Genomic DNA, 21,680 nt, shown 5'->3' on the forward strand with positions numbered 1-21,680 from the left:
ATTCCACCTACTGTGCGTCAAGTCTTCTTTCAAACACCTCAAGAGAGTTTATAAACTCTTTTTGTGCATTCGTGGAAGTGTTTATACGGCTTCCATTTGTCTTTCCTTATTCTTATCTACTAAATAGGAATGAAAATGCCAGTGGAAACCCAGCTACTGGCGCCACTGTGCAATGAATTGCTAATTGCATAGATGGAAGCCAAGCAAATCAGTGAACATATTAACACACATCATAGTAAACACTCCAGTCGTTTTCCAGTCTGTCAGCTCATAAAATCTACTTTAATTTGATGCTTGGAGTCTGTGTTGCTCCGACCAATCACAGCCTGACGTAAACAGAATGAGACCTCTGTATTTATAGGGGAAACCTCTTCCACCTACGCTGATGTTGACTGATGTTCCTTCATTGTAAAGCTCCAAGTTATTTTAGGAGATTTTTTTTTATTCAGCCTGTAATGATTCAGTGAGAAATGATTCAGCTCTACTGACAAAGTTATGAAGATTAAAGCAGTTTGTGGATTATTGGTTTGGTCAGATAGTTCTGAATTAGACAAAAGTTGGACTAATTCAAGTGTTTCTGCCGGTTTTTGGCAAGAATCTTGAGATTTCGATAAGAAACTGTAGTTTGTTGGGGATATTTGAGATGTTTTTCATCTAAAAGCTGGAATATAGGGACGCCTTATAGCTCAATTGGTTGAGCAGGAGTTCCATGTACCGGAGCTGGAGTTCCCCCACTCTCTCTACCCCCTTTCCTGCCCACCCTGTCAAATAAAGGCCACCAGTGCCCCAAAAAAACAGTGCTGGAAAGTTAATTTAAATTAGAGGGCAGGTTGATATTTCAGTAGCCTTGAATTCATCAGAGTTGTTGAGTGATTGGTGAGGTTTTAGGGTCTCCAATCAGAGAAGTGGCTGAAAGCAGTGGCCTTCTCCTGCTTAATGACTCTACCACAGCACTCTCTGGGAACCTGAGCTGCCTCCTCTCACCATGTTGTTGGCCTCAAACCGTCTTCTTCCAGAATTAAACCTCAATCATGACAATTCACTGTATTCTCAAACATGTCAAGAAATCTCATTAAAAATGTCGAGCCGTGAGAGCCAAACATTATATTATATTTCTTCCAAAGTGACACAATTTGCAGAATTAAGTCCTTATTTGCTCTTGGGCTGCAAATAACGAATGTTTTGATAATCGACTAGTAATCGATTATTGCAACGATTAATCGATTAATCGATTACTAACAGAATTACTAACTGAAAAAGGATACATTCAAGCCATATTTTATCTTCACTTTTAACATTAACAAACTGAAAATGCTAAGAAGAGTGCGGCTGTAATGCACCAACAGTCAAATCAATACCAAAAAGTGAAAAATAATACAGCCTGGTTGTAACTGTGGACTGAAGCTGAATGATACAATTTTAATGTTAAAATCCAAGAAAACTCCGCTTATTTATAGCTAGCAGGCTATGCTAACAAGCTAAATATCTTACCAGAGCTCCAACCTGCTTCCTCTTCAAATACCTGAGGTCGGCTTTACAAAACCTGCAGGTAATTTATTGTTTCTGGGTGTTGAGGGTGAAATGCTCCCAGATCCTGGACACTTTTGGACTAGAGGACGATAATTCAGCCGCAGCCATTTCCCTGTTTCTACACGTCATCTCCAGCTATTATTTACCGTAACGCGCATGCGTCTCTAAGCAGAGATAGGTAGGAAGTGAGATGACTCACTCCGTACGAAAAACGATGTTCAGCTCGACAGGTCATCTCCAGCTATTAGCATCTCTAAGCAGAGATAGGAGGGAAGTGAGATGACTCACTCCGTACGAAAAACGATGTTCAGCTCGACAGCGTGAAAAAGACGTTTGATGACGTAACCGACATAAATACATCGGCGACTAATTATCGATTTTTTGTCGACTAATCGTTGCACCCTTATTGCTCCACCTGATGTACTCGGCATGAAGTAAATATATCAAGTCAAATTGGATTATAGTCGGAGGAAAATGCATCATTCAATCCCCGATGCCTCGGACTGACACAATAATATATTCGATCTAGTTTTATGTAAATATGCTCCGTGTCATGATGCCTGCCGTTCCCTTCAGATTCTAAAATCCCAGTTAATTTTAACAGATACGACCTGTTAAATGTTTATGTTTATGCATTTAGCAGACGCTTTTATCCAAAGCGACTTACAGTTAGGCAGATAGGGTAAGGGGGACCCCTAAGGACCCCTACTGGAGGTAATACCTTCCATGCAGGGGAATTGAACCCCGATCTCCCACATGAAAGGTGGCAATCATACCACTACACTATCCAGTCATAAGAAGGAAGGAAAAGCTGTTGCCTGTACCCTTCAGATTCTAAAATCCCAGTTAATTTTAACAGATACGGCCTCTTTGTTAAAGGTTCAGTGTGTAACGATTAGTGACATCTAGTGGAGAAGTTGCAGATTGACACTAACGGAATAAACTGAACATGCAGTGCTACAATAATCAAAACTTGCTTTTGTTGTGTTGCACTTTGTCTACTTTTTACGGTAAATGCTGTGTTTTTTTGGGGGTATCTTCACCTGAAAGTTCCATCTGTGGTTGGAAGCTGATGGTGAAGCTAAGGGTGGAGGAGGGTGGCAGGCAGGAGAGGAGGTGACAAGAAAGGAGTAAAATCAGAGGATGAAGAGAGGTAAAAGCCCTGAAGTTAGGGCTGCATGTGTGTGTGTGCGGCTGTGAGACGTGGCAGAGCGAGGCCTGGCCAACCGGCAGATCTGTTCCATATGTTTCCTGGAGACAGACAGAGGGAGGCTGCTCCCCTCCACCCCACCAACAGCACAAAGAGTCTTCATTTAAAAAGACAAAACAGTCCAGAAGCAAACCGTCCGCAGCGCAGCGCGGCGACACTCTGCTGCAGCTCGGCCTAATTTCCTTCAACCGTGGGTATCGGTTTCAGGTAAAGACGGCAGGTGTTGGGTTTCTGGGAGTTGGCAGGAGCCGGCTGCTGTTTGGTCTCACAGAGAAATCAGGAGGGCAAAGAAAACACACTCAGCTCGTCTCGTTTCTCACTGGTTTCATCACATTCATCATTCCCATGTGTGCTCCACTGTTCCAATAGTTTCTGTCAGCAGGGCGAGACTGAAGCACCTTTTATGTCCAGCATCAAGGATCAGCACCTCCCTGAAGTTTTCAGCAGAAATGTTACATTGCAATAAGGAAATTAACAAACCCACAGAGAATTATTACCAGCTCTGCAGTTAACATGGGTTTTATTGAGTGTTCCAGCATGTCTCTGCTCATCGCTTTGGGCTCTTGGGGCTGAAACTTCTCTGGGTTTCTTCTCTCTGACCTTTGCCAGCAGCAGTGGAAGCAAACAGGAATAAGTTAACCCATAGTACAGCTCCTGCAAAGCACCAGGCTGCAGACAGAATAACATAATAATAATGATTATTATAGAATAATAACCTCTCAGGCTGTAGTGCCAGCCATGCAAAGTCGGTTTGGATGGATTTACCAGGTGAACTCATGTTAATGCACCTCTACGTCCACATTTTGCATCATCAGCTGGTTTTGCATTGGGATTTTAGATGTAATTAAGTTCCTTTAATGTGTAAAAGCATTTCTGTGCTTGCATGAGGTGTTTTTCTCTTCGGGGGGGGGGTGTAACCCGTCGTCTGACCCGACTAAAAGCTCAGGACCTGCTCTGAATCTACAGGCCTGACTGCTCAGTGAAAGTCAAACAAGCACACCTTCAGGCTTCGTTCGACAAAATTTCACTATTTTTCAGATTTTGTCAAGTCTGCATAAGACACTGAAAGCTCTTCCTCTGTTATTAGATGTTCTGTTGTATTTGTAGGTTAAATGCTGCTTTAAGGCCCCTCGTCCTGTCACTGTTTTCCAGATTAGTCTGGCTTCTTTCAGAGGTCGTGACAGACCTGGCAGCCAGAACACAGCCCCCTCTGACTGGTTTCCAGGCATCCGCTGAAGCTCGAGAACCAGATTTAAATGTTTGTATTGCACTGACATCTGCTGGTGGATGAAAAGATGGATCCACTGCCACATACCAGGGAAACAAAGACCGATCCTGGTGACAAATTTAGCTGAAATATGAAGTGATGACAGAGCAGTGGAGACGGATGAGGCTTCAGGAGTGGAACAACATGCCACAATCTCTCTGTTTGTGCTAAAATTAGGTGATTTCTGCTTCTTTTTCTCACTGCAAACTGAATATTGTTTGTTTTTAATGACAAATGATAAAGGATTTTGGCCGTTGTAGAATCATTTCTGCACCCTGTTCAAGTTGATTAATTGCAAGTTTTATTCTGAGGACAAGAGAGGATAAGATACTAGCTCGAGTAACAAAGTCAAATCTTCAGATTTACTAATATTATCACGAAAAAAAGGCAAAGACATTTAAACTTGAGGTGTCCCATGTTTATTAAAGACAGCCTCAATAAATATAGCACCATTTCAGAGGAGAGAACATCGGATGAGAGAGACAAGTGGAAACAGAAGATGCTTTTACGGTCCAGGTTGGGCGTTATACTACCTGGAAATGATCTGGAGTTGATTTAGGTGATATTAGATATTAGAGGCACAATTTTAGATTAGTTACAGTCTGGCCTCAGCCCTGCAGAGGAGACAAACATGCGGTGAGATACACAGATGCGGAGCTTCAAAATGACTTAAATTATTCCAACATTTTCAGTTTTAACTGCTCATGCATTCCAGGTCCAGTCTGCACCGACTCCTCTGCAATCATTACAGCGTCTCAACCTGAGGAAATGCTGCAGGAGGATTTTTAAGGACATGTTTGTTATCTTCTTACAAAGCAACGGTGACACACTGGGAAACGCTTTCTACTCAGCTGGATCTCATCAAACATTTATTTCAAAGCTAGAAAACAAACGACCAAAAGGCATCATAATCAAAAAGGTGAAATAAGTCAAGTCACTGAGTGGTTGTCCTCTAAAATGACCAAAGGGTGGCGCTGCTTCCCCGTCAGAGTCTGCAGTGCAGCTGCTGTTGATGGTTGAACATCCACCTCTGTAAACAGTGTGTTAGCTTATGGTTTGGATCTTTGTAGAGTACCAACAACATGTCCTACAGCTTCTAAAATACATCAATATAATGAACTTATTTAGTGAACAGCTATCCCATTAGGAGTATGGTTTTATCTATCAGGATTATTTCCAGCTTTCTGCCATTAGGATCTTAGCAGGTCCATTTCTGAGCTGCCATCTTCTCTATCTATTTCTTTCTAAAGTTGCCAAGCTGGATGCCCCTCTGGCCGGCCACACAGCGAAAGGTGGACGGCTGTATGTTCCAGTATTTAACGGGGTTAGCAAACAGACTGATGCCAGAGTACAGGTTCTTCTTCACACCGGCCGCAACGGGACAGAAGTCGTTGATTCCCACATTGCTGATTTTGTTGCCATGAAGGAAAACCACCTGTGCAGACAGAGAGAGAGAGAAAATGGGCTTTTAATTCATTATTCATGTGATTTTTATGTGCTGCTGTCTCACTCAGTGGGTCTATATGCTGAGATTAACTGGATTACAGCTACAGTTGGGTTCTGCTCCTTATCTGAGGGGAATTATCCTTGGATATATGGCGGTGAATGAATGGAATCACTGGCACAAAGCATGTCATACCCCGGTACCATAGGTGGCGCTGTCCCCATTTCAGCTATCGCTAATAGAGCCACTTCCTGTTGACGTCTTCACCGCCAACAACAACAAACTCAGGCATTCAGAAAGATGGCGAACGCAGAGCGAGATGAAGCTGCGTCCCTCTCCATCTGTGATGAGCTGGTTATGGCACAGACGATGCACAACGGAGCATTCTCCATCGCGTTGTTTCTTTCTTTCTGACGACAACAACAGGAATATCGTCTCCTTCCACTTCCGGGTGACGATCGCAGGAAAAATCTGGAGCAGGCTCAGAACGCTCGATCAGCTCCGCTGTCGCCTACATTTGGATCGAGTTATCTCGGGGTCTTAATTCGATCCGATCCATTTCTTATCAGATTAAAGTGTCTACATGAGCTGAATAACTCAGTCTTACTGTAATTTAGCCTTTAATCCGATCCGATGGCGCTCATTTAACCGCTCTGAATATAACGTCTAACTTCTAGAAATGATCCTTTTCTCACCGACAGGAAAGGAGTTGACTCATAGCGAGCTGAAGGTGGCGTGTCGGTGGTAAATAGCCCAAAAAGCACTTATTCCTCAGGCAAATATCATAAATAAATAAACCTGCGAAAGGTTTGTGAGCACGAGTGCAAATGCAACCATCTTTACCTTTTAAAGGCGAGTTTAAAAGCCTCGGCTCACAGTTTGGAGAACAACAGATACAAAGGCTTTGATTCCAAAAGAGTATTTACTACATGAACTAACAATCCTGTAGAATCAGTAAGAGGCTTCAGATGCTGTTTGAGGTACGGACCAACAGGCCTCCAGTGGTCTGTGACCGGCCTCAAAAATTCTAAACTTACCACCTTTAATGAACCGATTCGGCCAATTCAAAGTGGATAAGAACACCCAAACTTTCTGAACACGGTATTTCACACCTGCAGCCGCAGTAAAGAGTGAGCTGGACACTAAATTAAACCGTCACTGTCGTCTACATGCACGTTTGGATCGAGTTATCTCGGGGTCTTAATCTGATCTGATCCGTTTCTTATCAGATTAAGGCATCTAAATGAGCTGAATAACTCCATTTTATTGTAATTTAGCCATTAATTCGATCCGATGGCGCTCATATAACCCCACTGTCTGCTACCTTTTAGAAACTCGATGCAATGACCTTTCTAACAGACCATAAGTGTAAAATACATTCAGGTTTCATATCGGTTAACAAGACAATTATCCTCCTCTTTACACATTTTGTTCAGCATCTATTTGTACTAAAATGTGACGCTTTGTTTCTTCCCAAAGTGAAAAACTTACAGCCTCAGAAGTGATGCAGCAGCTGCTCACTTACAACGCATCACTTTACCACCAGGGGGCGCCACATGGCTTTATCAATGAACCAGCTCCCATGCAAAACATTTGGTGCAGGTTAACTCTCTGTTTCTTGTGTTAATTTTATTCTCTGCAGTCGTGCTTTAAAACCATTTTCATGTATTTTGTGTTGAGTATAACTGACTACAGTTTAAATCATTCACCAGTTATTGAAGAGGAGAAACGCGCTCTGTGTGGATGCTTTAAGCTGTGATGAGAGATGAACTTTACTGTAAAGATACAGATTTAAGCGTCAGGTTTGTCCATCTCTTACCTGGAGGTAGCGCAGGGAATTGAGGCCCGGTGGGACCTTTTTTAGGCGGTTGTGGTCCAGGTGGATCTGACGGATATTTGGGATGCTGGCAAAGCTGCCGTTTTCTACAGACTTGATCTGGTTAAAACCAAGTCCTAACCTGCAAAAATGGGAAAGGATAGTTGAGGATGTGTCAGCTGTGAAGAAATGAGGAAGTAATTCAATCAGATTTAGACATCAGTTGTCAAACTTAGATATTAAGTCCAAGGATGGACGCACAGTTATGTTTCTGCTGGTGTTTAATCACAGAAATAATTCTGAAAACTACTAACATCACTTAGTGTTAAAGGAGTTTTGTTATTGTGCATTTAAGAGTTGAATTTTAGGTTTTTTTCTACATAATTCATGGTGAGTGTCAATTGTAAAGCCTTGAATGTATGAAATAAGTCCCTGATGTTAGCTACAAAGATCTTAATGGAACGGCTCCATCTACTTGAATGCTCTTGCAAAGGCTTCTGTCCCAACTGGGTCCCTCCGTTGGTCCCAGGATTGTCGTCTAGCAGCTCCTACACCACGCCTAAGACAATCCAAACTCTGTTCATGTGTCGTCCCACGATGGTGGAATGACCTACCGAGCGCTACCAGAACAGGGGCGTCCCTGTCTATCTTCAAGAAGCTCCTGAAAACCCAGCTCTTCAGAGGGCATCTCCTATCCCAGCACTTACCTTGTACTTCCCTCCCCCCTCTATCTCTGCCCTTTATCTTTCTGCACTTCCTTCTATGCCTGCACCCTATCTCTACTCTGTCCCCTCTGACAGAGTCGGACTCCTGGGTTCCTTCTATGGAGTTTATTGTTAGCTTTTTATAAAGCTGTTATATCTTCATTTGTAAGTCGCTTTGGATAAAAGACATGAACATAAACACTGATATATCGGCAGATATTCAGCTTGTTGACTGCATCAGCCAAAAGGACAGCCTGCTCACATGAAAAGGTGAACTTATTGCAGTCTTTCGCTGTGTTATTACTATGCTTTTTTTGTACTTTTATGTTATTTTTTAATCCTATCTCTACTCTGTCCCCTCTGACAGAGTCGGACTCCTGGGTTCCTTCTATGTAGCTTATTGTTAGCTTTATATAAAGCTGTTATACCTTCATTTGTAAGTCGCTCTGGATAAAAGCGTCTGATAAATACATAGACATAAACAAATGAGACATTTCTTTAGCTTTAGCATAAATGTTTAAGTGCTGAATCATGTCTTTGGGGAATAAAACGGACTGGTTGTCACCTCTGGAGGTTTTTATATCTGATGAAGTCTTCTATTTCCACTTTAGCGATCTTGTTGTAGTCCAGGCTCAGCTCTGTGATTGAGGATGGGAAGTCTGGCAGGTAGGACACACCGAGGATAACAAAGATCAAATTCTAAGATCAAAGCAAACTTTAAACTTTAAATTAAAGGATAATATGAACAGACATGGATCCGTTGGGCAGTGAAGAGAAAGAAAGCATCGCCCTTCGTTTGCTGAGTGATGTCTTACCTTTTGGCACAGCTGTGAGTTTGGCCTCTGCTATACCGATATACAGAGTCGACAAGCCATTAAACGCTCCCAGCTCAATTCCACTGTTGGCCAAAGGGTTAGCTCCCAGCTCTGTTTGGATAAGCACAAAACATCTGGTTGACTTGTTATAATTCACTAAAGCATAATACAATAGGTTATTGTGATGGGATTCTCGTGAGTTGCTCTGAGAGACCTGCACAGCTTTGTTAAACATTATCAGTAAATGCACTTTGTAAAGAAGCCTCAGTGCCTTGGAAATCCCTAACAAAAGTTATATAAGAGATCTGCTGATTGAAACATTTTTCCGTCAGGGTTCGGTCCAAACTGGATTGTTGTGGATGTAAAAAGATTCTAGTTTAATCTCCTGAAGTAACAGAATATTATTGTTAGAATTTACACTGTTAGCCACTGATTAATCAGACTAAAACCAGCATAAAACTTCAGTGCCCGATAGGTGATGTGCAGGCATCTTATTACATGCTACATGTATGATTAGCCTGGATGATGAGCCCTGCTACATGTATGATTAGCCTGGATGATGAGCCCTGCTACATGTATGATTAGCCTGGATGATGAGCCCTGCTACATGTATGATTAGCCTGGATGATGAGCCCTGCTACATGTATGATTAGCCTGGATACTGAGCCTTGCTACATGTATGATTAGCCTGGATACTGAGCCTTGCTACATGTATGATTAGCCTGGATACTGAGCCTTGCTACATGTATGATTAGCCTGGATGATGAGCCTTGCTACATGTATGATTAGCCTGGATACTGAGCCTTGCTACATGTATGATTAGCCTGGATGATGAGCCTTGCTACATGTATGATTAGCCTGGATACTGAGCCTTGCTACATGTATGATTAGCCTGGATACTGAGCCTTGCTACATGTATGATTAGCCTGGATACTGAGCCTTGCTACATGTATGATTAGCCTGGATACTGAGCCTTGCTACATGTATGATTAGCCTGGATACTGAGCCCTGCTACATGTATGATTAGCCTGGATGATGAGCCTTGCTACATGTATGATTAGCCTGGATACTGAGCCTTGCTACATGTATGATTAGCCTGGATACTGAGCCTTGCTACATGTATGATTAGCCTGGATACTGAGCCTTGCTACATGTATGATTAGCCTGGATACTGAGCCTTGCTACATGTATGATTAGCCTGGATACTGAGCCTTGCTACATGTATGATTAGCCTGGATGATGAGCCTTGCTACATGTATGATTAGCCTGGATGATGAGCCTTGCTACATGTATGATTAGCCTGGATACTGAGCCTTGCTACATGTATGATTAGCCTGGATGATGAGCCTTGCTACATGTATGATTAGCCTGGATACTGAGCCTTGCTACATGTATGATTAGCCTGGAGGATGAGCCCTGCTACATGTATGATTAGCCTGGATGATGAGCCCTGCTACATGTATGATTAGCCTGGAGGATGAGCCCTGCTACATGTATGATTAGCCTGGATGATGAGCCTTGCTACATGTATGATTAGCCTGGATGATGAGCCTTGCTACATGTATGATTAGCCTGGATGATGAGCCTTGCTACATGTATGATTAGCCTGGATGATGAGCCTTGCTACATGTATGATTAGCCTGGATACTGAGCCCTGATTGTGGAGAGAAGGACTTTGTAGAACCGAGATGAGGTTGAAAAGGCTCGACAGTAAATAAGTGTGGACCGTTTACCCTGGAAAGTCACCAGTCCATCTCTGGGATAACACAGAAACAAATTAGAAAAACAACGGTGCAAACTCATATAATCACATCCCAGAGGACACGGCTGGCAGGAGGAAGGCGAAGCATCCAGAGAAAACAAACTCCAAACCTTACTGTCAGGCCTGAATTTAACACTTTAATCTATTTTACCGCCGCAGCTCTGGACGTCCAGAGATTTCTGAAACATGTTTCTGAGCTGGTTTGGATGCTGAGCTGCTGGAAGGACTCCTGCTGGGAGCTCTGGTGGGTGTTATTATGTGTAACCACGGCAACAGGAAGGTTGTTAACCTGCTGGAGCAGCAAACTGAGCTTTCCAAAGCCCAAGTAATACCTGGAATAAGACCCCAAATCATGATGGGTTGAAGAGGAGACGTCTAGGATACAGAGCAGGAACTAAATGGTTTAAACCATTTCTTCCCTCGATCATCAGGGGAAATGTGAGATCACTGAGCTTGGAGCCCTGATGAGGGCAGAGCAGGAATATCAGGCAGAAACCTGGCTGCAGGAACAACTCTAACAGCTCTCTGCTCAGCTTTAAGACTATCCGGGCAGACAGAGACTGCAGACAGAGCGCTAACAGTAAAGGAGGAGGATCACAGAGCTGGTTAACAACAGATGGTGGAATCCTGGACCTGGCTGCAGGAACAACTCTAACAGCTCTCTGCTCAGCTTTAAGACTATCCGGGCAGACAGAGACTGCAGACAGAGCGCTAACAGTAAAGGAGGAGGATCACAGAGCTGGTTAGCAACAGATGGTGGAATCCTGGACCTGGCTGCAGGAACAGCTCTAACAGCTCTCTGCTCAGCTTTAAGACTATCCGGGCAGACAGAGACTGCAGACAGAGCGCTAACAGTAAAGGAGGAGGATCACAGAGCTGGTTAACAACAGATGGTGGAGTCCTGGAGCGTCTCTGCAGCCCAGATGTTGAGCTGCTGGCTGTGAGTTTCTGTCCATGTTGTCTGCTGAGAGTTCACCTGAGTTACCTGCTGACGCTGTGTGTGACATCATCAGCTGAGTTGTTGCTAAGCTACAGAACCAACAGCCCAACCCACTGATGGAGACCTCTGAAGGTTCCTACCTTCCTCTCTGCTACCACTTTTCCACAGCTGATTTATATTTTATTATGTTATCCATCTGTAACAACAGCTGATCTTTAATAATACTTAATATCACAGGAATATAATTTCCCTTCAAGAATGAATAAAGTATTATTAAGTTTCACTGAATTAATATGCTTAAAGGTGCTTTTTTTGGCATGTTAAAACATAAAAAATTCAATAACAGGTATTAACAGAACAGTTACCTGCTAACGCTGTGTGACATCATCAGCTGAGTTGTTGCTAAGCTACAGGAACAGCAGCCCAACCCACTGATGGAGACCTCTGAAGGTTCCTACCACACCTTCCTCTCTGCTGCTGTCAGTGGGTTTATATTTTTTGTTATTTGTCTCTAACAGCAGCTGATCTTTAACCATAACTAATGATAATCAGTTGAGTTGAATTGGGTTGAATTGGAGACCAACATTAACTGTTGATTCTTCTGACCTTGTTTCCTTCAGCTTAACCCAGCATAAGTTGCCAATACTGGGCCGACTGCTAATTATGAGTCTCTGATTGAAATGTTCTGATGAATAAGTGTGTATGGGTCACTTTAGAGAGCTGCAACCCACTTTTTTTATTTTTTAAATTTGGCAGCTTGAGAACTTGACGCTGACTCAGTCTTCTGGTTCTTATGGTTTCTCTTTTCCACTGTAATGAACTGCGGCCTCGTTTGGGTTTAATAGAAAACCAGCAGAAAGCAGCTGAAACCTGGTCTCACCCAGAACATGCAGTTTCCTCAAGCCTTTGAACGCATCCTTCTGGATTCTGTTGATGTTGTTTTCGTGGAAACGCAGCTCGATGACGTTTGGAGGCAGATTGGCAGGGATCTCGGTCAGCATGTTGTATGAGAGGTACAGCAGCCTGAGGTTGTCCATGTTCCTGAAGGCCTTTGGGTGAATCTTAGAGATCTTGTTGTTGATCAGAAACAGGCCCTGTTGATGGAAACAAAAAGAGGGTCAAAAGGCTTTAATGCAATCGATCTTCGCTGCATTTTCTTACAAGAATGTAACATATTTTATGTCCCAGTAGTGGTCATTACGGCCCAATTTGTGCCAAGCTTTTGCAGCCAGCCTTAAATATGAACTTGCCAAGATGCTTTTAACAAAATGAATCCAGAATGGCTTATTAGTAATGCCAAATGTTTGGTTGGGGGAATCTGCTTCATATTACACAGTTTGGGCTTTCAGGGCTTTTTTTGTCTCTTTTAATGATACTCTAATTATAATGAAGATTTGAGTAAAATTAGTGTCTATCAGAAGTATGAAAACTGATTTTAAAGAACAAAAAACAGACATTATTTGGTTCAGAGCTGCAGGCCCTGATGTGGTTTATTTCCAGCTAAGTAAACAGCTGTGAGATTCAGGCCAAACCAGCTGGGAGTCATGTTTTATTTTCCATCTCCAGGATGTTAAATATTTGTTTGTAGCCCCTAAACCATCAGACCTCCAATGTGAGGTATGAAGATGAGGCAGTTCGTATCTTTTAGGATTCTGAACTGATTCTAGATCTTTTCCTGTGGGCCAGAAGAGGCAAAAGGACACATTTCTGAATACTTTATCAAAGGGAAATGGTTTGGTGGGTTCAACCAGAAGAAGAGTTAAGCTGCAGCTCAACCTAATCATTCAAATATATATACATAAGAGGGGAATTGAGGTAGTTACTAATGTCTGTACAGCGCTGTGGACTGTGTGGGTCCAGAAGATACAGTTCTGCCCACTTTTCAGTCATCTTTCCACCTTCTATAAAATCACAGAATGAAAGTTAATGACCGTCTGCACTTAATCTCAGAGGCTCTATAACTTTGATTATAATGTATTTCATCCTTATTTTAGACAAAAATATATCACCATAAATAATGAATATAATAATCGCACATATTAAGGCCAAAATCCCTCAAATGAATTGAGATTCCCTGAGTTTCAGACTCCGTTATCTCATAGAATGTGAGACAATAAACACTCAACACCAGGTTTCTTACAGCTCATTGTATCTGTTTGATGTTAAACTCAGTTTATCTTACATAAAGCTTGTGGAGGCCTTTAAAGTCGTCCTCCTTGATGTCAGTGATGTCATTGTTTTGAAGGTCAATCATCACGGTGTCTTCGGGAATCTTCTCAGGAACAGAAATCAGGCCTGTTGGCACAGACAAAAGGTTGGTCCACAAGTGATGAGATTTACACTCAATGCTGATTAAATGCTGTGTGAACTTCATAAAAACTCAGCTGGACAGCTGAAGAGATGATTAGAAGTAGGGCTGTCGCCATACACTAATCTCACGATACGATACACGCCATTCAGCCAACGATTCGATACGATTTTATACGATTCGATACGATTTTATACAATTCAATACGATTTTATACGATTCGATGCGATTTTATACAATTCAATACGATTTTATACGATTCGATGCGATTTTATACAATTCAATACAATTTTATACGATTCGATGCGATTTTATACGATTCGATGCGATTTTATACGATTCAATACAATTTTATACGATTCGATGCGATTTTATACGATTCGATGCGATTTTATACGATTCAATACAATTTTATACGATTTGATACACATCATTTTCTGAAATATTTTAAAGGGACAGTGTGATTTGACATGAATCGTCGCTGATTGGACGGTGGTCTGACCTTTGAACCGGAAGGACAACACAAACATGTCACAAACGTGTCTGCAGCGTGCGCAGACTCATGTTTATATTGTGAATATTACATCATCAACCTGCTTGTTTTACTTTCTAAATACCATAAACACAAATCCAAATTCTCTAATCACAAACCATCTTTTTTAACCTTTGAGAAGGAGCTCAAACAATAAATTACAACAATCCTACATTCTATAAACAGAAAAGCCATCAAAACCACTGAGCTATGCACTTTATATAACATTTTATGAACTAATTTATCACTGTTTTGTATTATGTTGATGTTCTGTGTTTTCACTAATTGTAACGTCTGACTTTTCAATAAAGTTTGAAAACAAAACAAAAAAAATGGATACTCGCAGCTAAAAATTGATACTTTATGGGGAAACAAAATATCGATATATATATATCGCAGGATCGATAAAATCGCTCAGCCCTAATTAGAAGGACGTCTTATTCTTAACTTATAACAGCTGTTTGTGCACTATAATTTAAAGACGTCAACGAATCAAGAAGTTTCAGAGAGTAAAGACCATTCAGGTAAGATTTCCTCCGATCTTCTTGCCCCTTCGAACATACGTTGCGATCTTCAACATAACTTACTTATTTCATCAGAGCTTTGGCTGTAAAAGTAAAGCACTTTCTCTGACAATAAGTTATGAAAACCAGCTTTTGTTTTACCAGCTTCACCATACAAAAAAACACTTAGTGTTCAATGCTAAATTCTGTTTTCTAACATTCAAATAGTCCATTTGTGACAGTTTCGTGATCTATTTGTTTAATATTTGCAAAGATGGTCAATTTGGATTTTTAAAGAAACATGTTTTCCATTTTCTGCTTTAAGTCCGTTAACGTGTTGAATTAGACCTGGAAAAATCCTCCTGAGCCAAGGATTTTTTTCTTCAAACTGCTGTAAATTCTGCCCTTTTAATGTTCTTTTGTAGTTTTGTGCACAGCATGTAAAATAAAGACAATCAGGGCTGTTACAAGCATGCCATCAGGATCGGATTAATGGCTAAATTACAATAAGACTGAGTTATTCAGCTCATGTCGACGCCTTAATCTGACAGAAACGGATCGGATCTCCAAGGATAATTACCCTCAGATAAGGAGCAGAACCCAACTGTAGCTATAATCCAGCTAATCTCATCTTGTGGACCCACTCAATGAGTGGCCCGTCAGATGAAAGTGGGTTTTTAGGGAGCCAGTCTGAGGCAGAACTTGGTAGCCTTAAAAGCAAGCTGGACTTGGCTTGAACAAACAAAACAACATATCAGGTCCCTCCTATAACAACTTCAGCTGAAGTGGATCCCACCAGTTTCAGACTCCCTCTGGCTGTTATCAGTCGTTTCTCTTCACGTTTTCACATAGTTATTCTATGAAAAAACCCAGAAATGAAAAACTCTCCTGGCCTTCCGTTGCTTTCAGATGACACATTAAATTACAAGTAATCTGACAGAAAATATCCTCCACGAGTCTCCTAGTTGATAATCAAACTTAATGTGCCCTTTAGAAGCTTTAGAAGCCCAACAAGGGGCAGAAAACGTCACTGAAACAGTGAAATAATCTGTTTTAGCAGCACAGAACAACGCTTTCACTGCTGAATCCGTCCTTACCTTCGTCAGAGCACTGCACCACTCGGGGGGAACAACGGCAGTTGGCTGGACAGTCGTCATCGTCGTCATCGTAATCGTCGTCATCATCATCATCATCATCATCATCATCTGAATCTGCCACCATGATGTCGTAGTTTTTCATCAGATCCGTGATGTTGACCGGCTGGTAGGGTTTGGCGTTGCCTAGCGCCAGCAGGCAAAGCAGGAGGAGGACCCTCATGGCTTTAGCAGAACACTGGTGGGTTAACCAGTAACCAGGGAGAGCTGGAGGGGAACACAGGTTCGGTTAGCTCCCAAACCAACAGTCTAAACTCACGGTCTGCGTACATGTTCAGGAGAATTAAAGGGGAACTCCGGTATTTTTAAACCTATTTAAACTTTATTTCTGGCATGAAATACATTCATCTACTCACCAAGAACAGTTTGGTGAAAGTCGTAAGCTGTGCTGCAGGGGGGCGTGTGGATGAAGTGGTCCCAGTAGAGTGCCTGTGTAGAAATCCCTCCGTTAGCTCTCCTATAGCTGCAAGTAGCCACATAACAGCAGCTATGAGCTAACAGAGCTATAGCACACGTTCATTAACGGAGGGATTTCTACACAGGCACTCTACTGGGCCCACTACATCCACACGCCCCTCTGCAGCACAGTTTATTCACTCCGTGCTCTGTGACAGTCGGCTAACTTCACACAGAGTTTGCTGCTGATAGTTTTGTGCAACATGGCAGGATATTTATCAGATTCTGACGTGAAGGACTTTGAGTAAGATGGACGTTCTTACCGGAGTGAATAAGCTGTGCTGCAGGGGGGCGTGTGGATGAAGTGGTCCCAGTAGAGTGCCTGTGTAGAAATCCCTCCGTTAGCTCTCCTATAGCTGCAAGTAGCCACATAACAGAGCTATGAGCTAACAGAGCTATAGCACACGTTCATTCATTCATTCTTCTTAAAGTATTGGTGAAATAAAGACAGATAATGCCTTATTTAGAGGCTGCATCCTCTAAGCCCCGTTCACTCCGTTATATGGATCTCCAGTTATCTAAATATCTTCTGAAGGACGCCGACTTTCACCAAACTGTTCTCAGTGAGCAGATGAACGTATTTCATGCCAGAAATAAGGTTTAAAAACACCGGAGTTCCCCTTTAAGTGAGATAACACAATGTAGAAGTGCGATAGACAGAAACTGACGTGAGGACACGAATCGAACCATCACCTGCTGAGCGGTCTGGGGTGAATATGCTTACCCGTACACCTTATGGCACCGAGGAAATGTTCCCTGTTTAGAAATGCAGTTCATCACATGATAAACCTAATAAACCAATCCCCTCAGCTTCCATGTTAGGGCTGGAAGACGAGGCTCAGCTCATTTCAGCTAGAAAAATCTCGTATCCATGATTCCATCCATCATCTTCCGCTTATCTGAGGTCGGGTGGCAGAGGAAACAGGTCCAGCAGGGAAACCCACACATCCCTCTCCCCAGCAACGCTCTCCAGCTCCTCCCGGGGAACCCCGAGGCGTTCAGATGGGATGTATAATCCCTCCAGTGAGTTCTGGTTCTGACCCGGGGTTCTGCCTCCTCCCAGGAGGCATCCTAACCAGAGGAACCACCTCAGCTGACTCCTTTCTATGTGGAGGAGCAGCGACTCCGAGCTCCCTCTGGATGGTGGAGCCCCTCCCTCCGGATGGTGAAGCTCCTCCCCCTGATGGTGAAGCTCCTCCCCCTGATGGTGGAGCCCCTCCCCCTATCTCTAAGGCTGAGCCCAGCCAACCTCATTCTTTGGGTCAGAACCCAGATCTGTGACCATAGGTGAGGGTTGGAACAAAGATGGAGCAGGAACCTGAAAGCTTCTCCTTCCTCTTCACCACAATCTGCACAGAATCTGCTCTTCCTGAGTCAGAGGCCCCCCCCCCCCCGACCCGGTGTCACGGCTCGAAGAAGCCAGCAGAACTCTGACCTTGAGCTTCCCAAACTGGATGCCTTCATCTCCCCGACAGTGAATAAAGTCCAAAATAAAGTAGAATTCTGGTGTTTTCTGCCTAGTCGTAGCTTTACGGCGGCTTTGCTGCGCTCCGTCTGCTCTCTCCTCCTCATGTTGGTGTCTTTGTGTTTCGCAGCGCTCATAAACTGTAATTCGGCTTAAAATGTGTCGGCTCCACCTTCCTCTCCTCGTCACACGGCACCACGGTGTGTTTTTATGGCTGCAACACATCTGCAGCTGTGAGCTGCTACTTTCCCTGCAACACAGATGTCTGTATGGTGGAGAAAAACTAAAAGAACGGGAGAAAAAATCAATGAGACACGAGTCCCAACAGATGCTAACAAAGCCTCTCTGTGTTCAGGAAGCTCCTGATTTACAGAACAAGTTTTCCTCTTCGGCTCGGAAGCAGAACGTCTGCCTGGTAGAACAGAAAAGTGCACGTTTCCAGGCCTGAAACAGCCCTGCAGGTACCACCGTTCACAGCTTCGGTTTCCAGCCCCGCCCCTCGTTTTGATTTAAGACTGCTGGACTTGGCTTTGGACGACTTTGTGCTCCTCAACATGACAGAATATTAGTGTGACTGCACATGTATGGGGCTCAGACAAAGACAACAGTGTTACATCCCACAGCTGTTAGGGGGGGGGGGGGGGGGGCAGAGAAATAAAGCCAAATTCTTAAGAAAAGTGTTCTTCACCTGAGGCACGTCAGCTAGAGTCACAGTTTTCACATTTCAACAGTGATTTTAGCCTTAAATGATCATCTCACGCTAACAATAATTAAATAATCGCAGAGATTTAAGTTTAAAATGTAATGAGACAGAGATCAGAAGCTGCAGCTCAGACATTTTGAGTCAGTTTTCTCTCATTTATTTGGCTCCAACGCTGTAAAAAAAACTAAAAAAAAACTACTCTGATAATCAGATGTTCAACCACGAAGCCGGGAATCTTTAATTGGATATGAAACTTATTTATATAGTAGAACTAAGCAGGATTCTTCTGATCAGCTGATTAGTTGTAACTCTGAGTCTGTCCATTAATGCGACTGCAGCAGATCTCTCTTGTGTTAACTTAAAGTATACGTTAGTCAGTCCAACTTAACCAGATTATTACTGGAAAACGTTACTCAGAGACACTTCACAAACACGATCAGTTGCAGGTCAATATTTATACTTAAAGATGCTTCCGTCGCGCCCCAAAAACGACGATAAACGGGTATGAAAAAGGAGATTTATGTGGGTTCAGATGTGGTCGTGTTCGAGCAGTTAGGAAGCTTTTTAATCACGGTTATAGCGTGTGTGCACGTGCACGTGCACGTGCACGTATGTGTGATATCTGAAGTGTGAGAAAGGCTTTACCCACAGAACATTCCTGGTTCAGTTGCCTCAGTTAGCTGTGCAACCATTTTATTGAGTAAAAACCTACTTTTTAACTAAGTTAGAGCTGCTACAACCAGCCGGTGATCCCACTGGTTGAAGTTAGCAGGCTGCTAACCGGGCCGAACCATCCCTGTAGATTGGAGCTGTCAACAGGTTTCACCACAGATCCAAGCAGGCATTGTTCTGCTCAGTTTCCTGTGCAGGAATCCTATTTAAGAAGGCATTACTAAAACAGGAGACCAGGGAAGGGCATGCAGAGTTCCTGCAGGGATCACTTTCAGAATGTGCTGCTCTTAGTTTTTCCACAAAGACCTGAAAACCTTCCCTGGAAATGAGTTCTCACAGCCAACATAAATGTTTGTCCAGCTCTCACCTATTCTCCATCTGCGGCGATTCACAAAGTGATTTATATATCTTTACAGCAGGGAGAGCCTGAGTGCTCTGGTTTCATTCTCCTGCCTCTGCTGATGGATTCTGAGCCCCTCAGTGCAGTTCACCCACAAATATGTGCTGGTGGTCGAGCATCCTGCTTCGACAGCAAATACTGCTCAGATGAGACCCCTCCTCTGCCCCCAGACGGCTTCTTATTCCACATCTGCACATTTATCACAAAGAGGACAGTTTTCGAGGTGGAAGCTTTTCATCTTGGCTGTTGTTTCTCCAAATCAAAACCAATAAATCTCCCTTTTCTGCAGCCAGACCGGTGCAGACAAATTATACCTTTTTAAAGGAGGTCTTTGTTCGTAAAACATCTGAACCTGATCCTCTCTGCTGCATCCATCAGAGCTCATTGTTCTGTTTTGATTTCAAGATTTAGAACACCTCAAATGTGTTTTTGTCATGAAAACGTCAATAAATCTGATTTATAACATCTTTCCACAACCAAAAGTGTGATGAAAAACATTTAATTCTCATTGTTAGACACTGAAAACTGCTGTTTTTATGATAAATAATTCATCTTTAACTATTTACAAATGAGTAAAAGTCAGTTTCTACTCATCTGTGTTGATCTGCTTATAAATATTTAAACCTCTTTATATTTCAGGCAGGTTTTATTGAAATTGTAATATTAGTCAAGACTACAGTTCCAAAAGCTGTTAATCATCACCTTACCTTAGACTGATCTACATTCCTGTTCAAATCACTCACTTTGGAATAAAAGCATTTAAAAAATAGTATTTTAAGTTGAGTTTGAAGGTCTTAAATCTTGCTTAAATCAAAGTTAATCTTGTGGCTCCATTAAAACACTTCCTCCACCTCCCTCAGACAGTTTAAACTGATGAAAACTCCACAGTTTAGCCCCACATTCTGTGCAAATAAAACCTGCCGGGATAGAATAGTCCTTTTGTTAATAAATCCCAGGGTGTGTCCTACCTCAGCCGTCAGGTGTGTGTCCCGGTTTAAACCCAACGAAGGCAGCAGCAGCAGCAGCAGCAGGGTCCAGCTGGAAAGGCTCACAGATGGATCCTCAGTCAATACATTCCCAGTGAGTGAAGAACGGCATCACCCTCTCCACCCAGCAGAAAAAAACGGCCCCCAGAACACCCCCACCGGCGGAAAACCTCCACTTCTCGGGTGAGAGGTTCAGTTTCAGTGAGGAGGTCCTGACTCTCCGAGCGTCTCTGGGACTGAGATTGAAAAAGCGTTGTTGGGACTTCAGTCATGTGCTTTTCATCAGGAGCTTTGAAGTGCTGCCAGGATAGTTAGCGTCAGACTCCTGCATGCTCAGGTTTTATATAGAAGCGAGTGGTAGGTCTGTCACCTCCCCTCCCTCCACGGCAGACTGCCACATTAAATGCTTTACCTCCATGTGAACGGACCCTGTTCTGAGGCCTGTTGGCACGGAGCTGAACTGTGGGTCTGCACAGCTGCTGCTGTCGGAGTTTTTCTGAGTGAGGCATCATCAGGGTGGAGGGGAATTAAAATCTGAAGTCATTGTGTTGAGTTCTGAGTTTGATGATCTGCTGGAGATGTAAAGCGGCCCCTCGTCAGGATGTTGGGGATCTGATCTGTTCGCCATAATTACTGTAAAGACTTGAGAATGATCTCACAGCAGAATGTGGAACGACTGCTTTCCTGCACAGATGCGACTTCAGTCTCACTGCCTGATGGCTTTGGCTCCGGGCATTTTGTTACATCCGAGCCAGTTCATGACGGCTGGAATCTGGCCAAAAACACCCAGAAGGAGGCAGGAGGGGCAGGTGGAGGTTTTAATCCACCAACTCTAACCGGGGGCTCACACCAAAGGCTCACAACCCGCCGCTTCTACTTCTTCTGCCGCCGGAAGTGGCCAAAGGGGCGGGGCTTATATGTATAGCAACTAGCAGATATATATATATAATAATCCATCCATACATCGGTTCCCTCTTTCACCATGGATCGTACTCTGGGCAGCCTTCTTTGTG

General features: G+C 43.1%; 3 protein-coding genes across 3 annotated transcripts in view; 2 read left to right on the forward strand and 1 right to left on the reverse strand.

Moving 5' to 3' along the window:
* Positions 1–21,680, forward strand: part of LOC140302894 (transmembrane protein 263) — a 211,661-nt gene that overhangs the window by 90,970 nt on the left and 99,011 nt on the right. The gene's annotated exons all lie outside the window — the stretch shown is intronic.
* Positions 1–21,680, forward strand: part of cenpp (centromere protein P) — a 131,075-nt gene that overhangs the window by 60,207 nt on the left and 49,188 nt on the right. The window lies entirely within an intron of this gene.
* aspn (asporin (LRR class 1)) lies at positions 5,195–20,978 on the reverse strand. Its single transcript, XM_072381403.1, has 8 exons — positions 20,650–20,978; positions 15,929–16,192; positions 13,671–13,783; positions 12,369–12,582; positions 8,787–8,897; positions 8,537–8,630; positions 7,271–7,409; positions 5,195–5,442 (listed from the first exon to the last, which is right to left on the reverse strand). The coding sequence occupies exons 2-8, from the start codon at positions 16,146–16,148 to the stop codon at positions 5,242–5,244; spliced, it is 1,092 nt and encodes a 363-aa protein (XP_072237504.1). The 5' UTR covers positions 16,149–16,192; positions 20,650–20,978; the 3' UTR covers positions 5,195–5,241.

The sequence above is a fragment of the Leuresthes tenuis genome, unplaced genomic scaffold, assembly GCF_036924035.1.
Source record: "Leuresthes tenuis unplaced genomic scaffold, fLeuTen1.0.hap1 SCAF_3, whole genome shotgun sequence".
In the NCBI taxonomy this organism is placed as follows: Eukaryota; Metazoa; Chordata; class Actinopteri; order Atheriniformes; family Atherinopsidae; genus Leuresthes; species Leuresthes tenuis.

Excerpts from the sequence above, each read along its gene's own strand:
- aspn (XM_072381403.1), bottom strand. The coding sequence starts at position 16,148 with ATGAGGGTCCTCCTCCTGCTTTGCCTGCTGGCGCTAGGCAACGCCAAA. Across the intron at positions 7,410-8,536 it reads AGATATAAAAACCTCCAGAG|GTTAGGACTTGGTTTTAACC; the intron begins GTGACAACCAGT and ends CCATTTTTGCAG. Across the intron at positions 5,443-7,270 it reads ATTCCCTGCGCTACCTCCAG|GTGGTTTTCCTTCATGGCAA; the intron begins GTAAGAGATGGA and ends CTGTCTGCACAG.